The sequence below is a fragment of the Poecilia reticulata genome, unplaced genomic scaffold (genome assembly GCF_000633615.1).
Source record: "Poecilia reticulata strain Guanapo unplaced genomic scaffold, Guppy_female_1.0+MT scaffold_1082, whole genome shotgun sequence".
Classification (NCBI taxonomy): Eukaryota; Metazoa; Chordata; class Actinopteri; order Cyprinodontiformes; family Poeciliidae; genus Poecilia; species Poecilia reticulata.
In genome coordinates this window covers 1-1,875 of record NW_007615821.1, presented here as the reverse complement: position 1 = coordinate 1,875, position 1,875 = coordinate 1, and the positions used below count along the sequence as shown (strand labels likewise).

The window sequence follows — 1,875 nt, the reverse complement described above, 5'->3', positions numbered from 1 at the left end:
TTGGCTCCCAGATCGGACCAGTACAGGTTGTTATAGATCCAGTCCACAGCGATGCCCAGAGGAGTCTGGACGTTATCGATCACCTTCTTATGGACGCCGACGTCGCCTCGCCTGTCCAGGACGGTGCTGGAAATAAAAAACGGATCAGTTTGTCACCTTTAAATGGCTCAAGATGAACAAAAAGTGATTTTCAAGATGCAAAATTACAGTAAATAATCCAAAAGTCAGTCAGCAGATAGCCTCATTTCATTTTGAAGAAATGACTTCTGGGCTTCGTTCACACTGCAGCCTGAAGTGAACTAAAGCCATGTTTTCTTTTGCCTTCATGGAAAATGCATCTGATCTTTTCATGGTAAGAATTTATCATTTATAAATATAGATCATCATGTCAAGACAAAAAAAATAAAGCTCTCCCAGTGCCAACAGTAGAAATGCACTCAAACAAGGAGGGTCTTACTGCTGTCAATCATGCTTGTGTTCAATAGACCTAATAAGAATGGAAAATAAACCCCAACCTGTAAATGGCCCTCTGTCCCAGGTCGGCCCAGAAGATGGTCTGCTGGTTGAAATCTGCATCCAGAGCTGCTGCGTTTCTCTGCTGCTCTACAATCTGTGTGTACTCCTTCCTCTCCAGACCCAGACGGCGGATATCACGGCGGTTGGTGAAGATCAGGCACGGCTCCTTACCTGAAGCCGGAGGAAAAGAAGTTTGTAAAAACCAGGAAAGGAGAAAATGTCCAAAACTAAAAGTTCACCAGATGCTCACCAACAGCCTTGCAGACGCTGGTAGCCGGATCCATCTGGTAGCCGTTATGACATTCACACTTATAGCCGCCCTTCAGGTTGATGCAGATCTGACTGCAGATACCAGGATTCATGCACTCATTGATGTCTGCATCAAGAGAACAGGAATCGTTTAGAAATGGAAAGCTGCACAACCACCATCTTAAAATCTCAAGTTACTATATAAAATTAAGAAACAAGACATTGAAATCTCTAATTTCAGTTTTTTAGCCAGTTAAATATTCCAGCATTCAGTTCACTACTGGTTGCAAAAGGTAGGAAATGAAACACCGAGTGACTGATTGAGTTTATGGCAGGAGGGATCAGAGGATGTACCAAAGGTTCATCACAGAATAAACATGAAGTGAAATCCTGCAGCGTCGGACACGCCTCTATGGATCAGGATTGTAGTTGAAACTAAATCAGTCTAAACTGAATCCCTTCCTTGAACCCGTCGGGTGACAGCAGCTCGTACCTCCGCAGGTCTTGTGGTCGATGAGCTGCAGTCCAGGTGTGCAGTCGCATTCGAAGCCGATCACCATGTCTTTGCAGATGTGGGAGCAGCCGCCGTTGTTCAGGAGACACTCGTTCACGTCTGAAACAAGAAAAGCCACAGTTAATGTAGGAGCAACACAGGAGTCTTCTACAAAAATGTAAAAAAAAAAAAAAACAATTTGTGCTTTACACAGATTTGCTTTTGCAAGTTTACAACTCCTTCAGACTAGCCAGCAGCATTTGGCAAACAGCTGAGCTCATAGGAGCTACTTGCTGAAATGCTGGTAAAAACAAAGCAGGGGTGCTCAAGTCTGGTCCTCGAGAGCTACCATCCTGCAACTTTTAGAAATATCCTTACTCCAACAGACCRGGATCAGCTCTAAACAGGCCTGGTAACGAGCCTCTCATTTGATCCAGGTGTGTTGGAGCAGGGAAGCATCTGAAAGTTGCAKGACGGTAGCTCTTGAGGACTGGACTTGAGCACCCCTGCATTAAMGGGTTAATAGAGAAGCCATGCTGTGACGACTTCCTGAAGTCTGAGTTTCAGGAAGAGCAGAAAGTTTTTAAAGAGACAGAGACCCAATTTCAAGGTGTTAA

The 1,875-nt window shown here is 44.4% G+C and overlaps 1 protein-coding gene across 1 annotated transcript; it reads right to left on the bottom strand.

Moving 5' to 3' along the window:
- Window positions 1–2: 2 nt before the first annotated feature.
- On the bottom strand, window positions 3–1,426 carry LOC103461328 (very low-density lipoprotein receptor-like; the record flags this gene model as incomplete). Its single annotated transcript, XM_008403638.2, has 4 exons — window positions 3–126; window positions 516–687; window positions 767–892; window positions 1,259–1,426. Coding segments are annotated over 4 exons (590 nt in total), but the record flags the coding sequence as incomplete, so codon positions are not given.
- Between the last annotated feature and the right edge of the window lie 449 nt (window positions 1,427–1,875).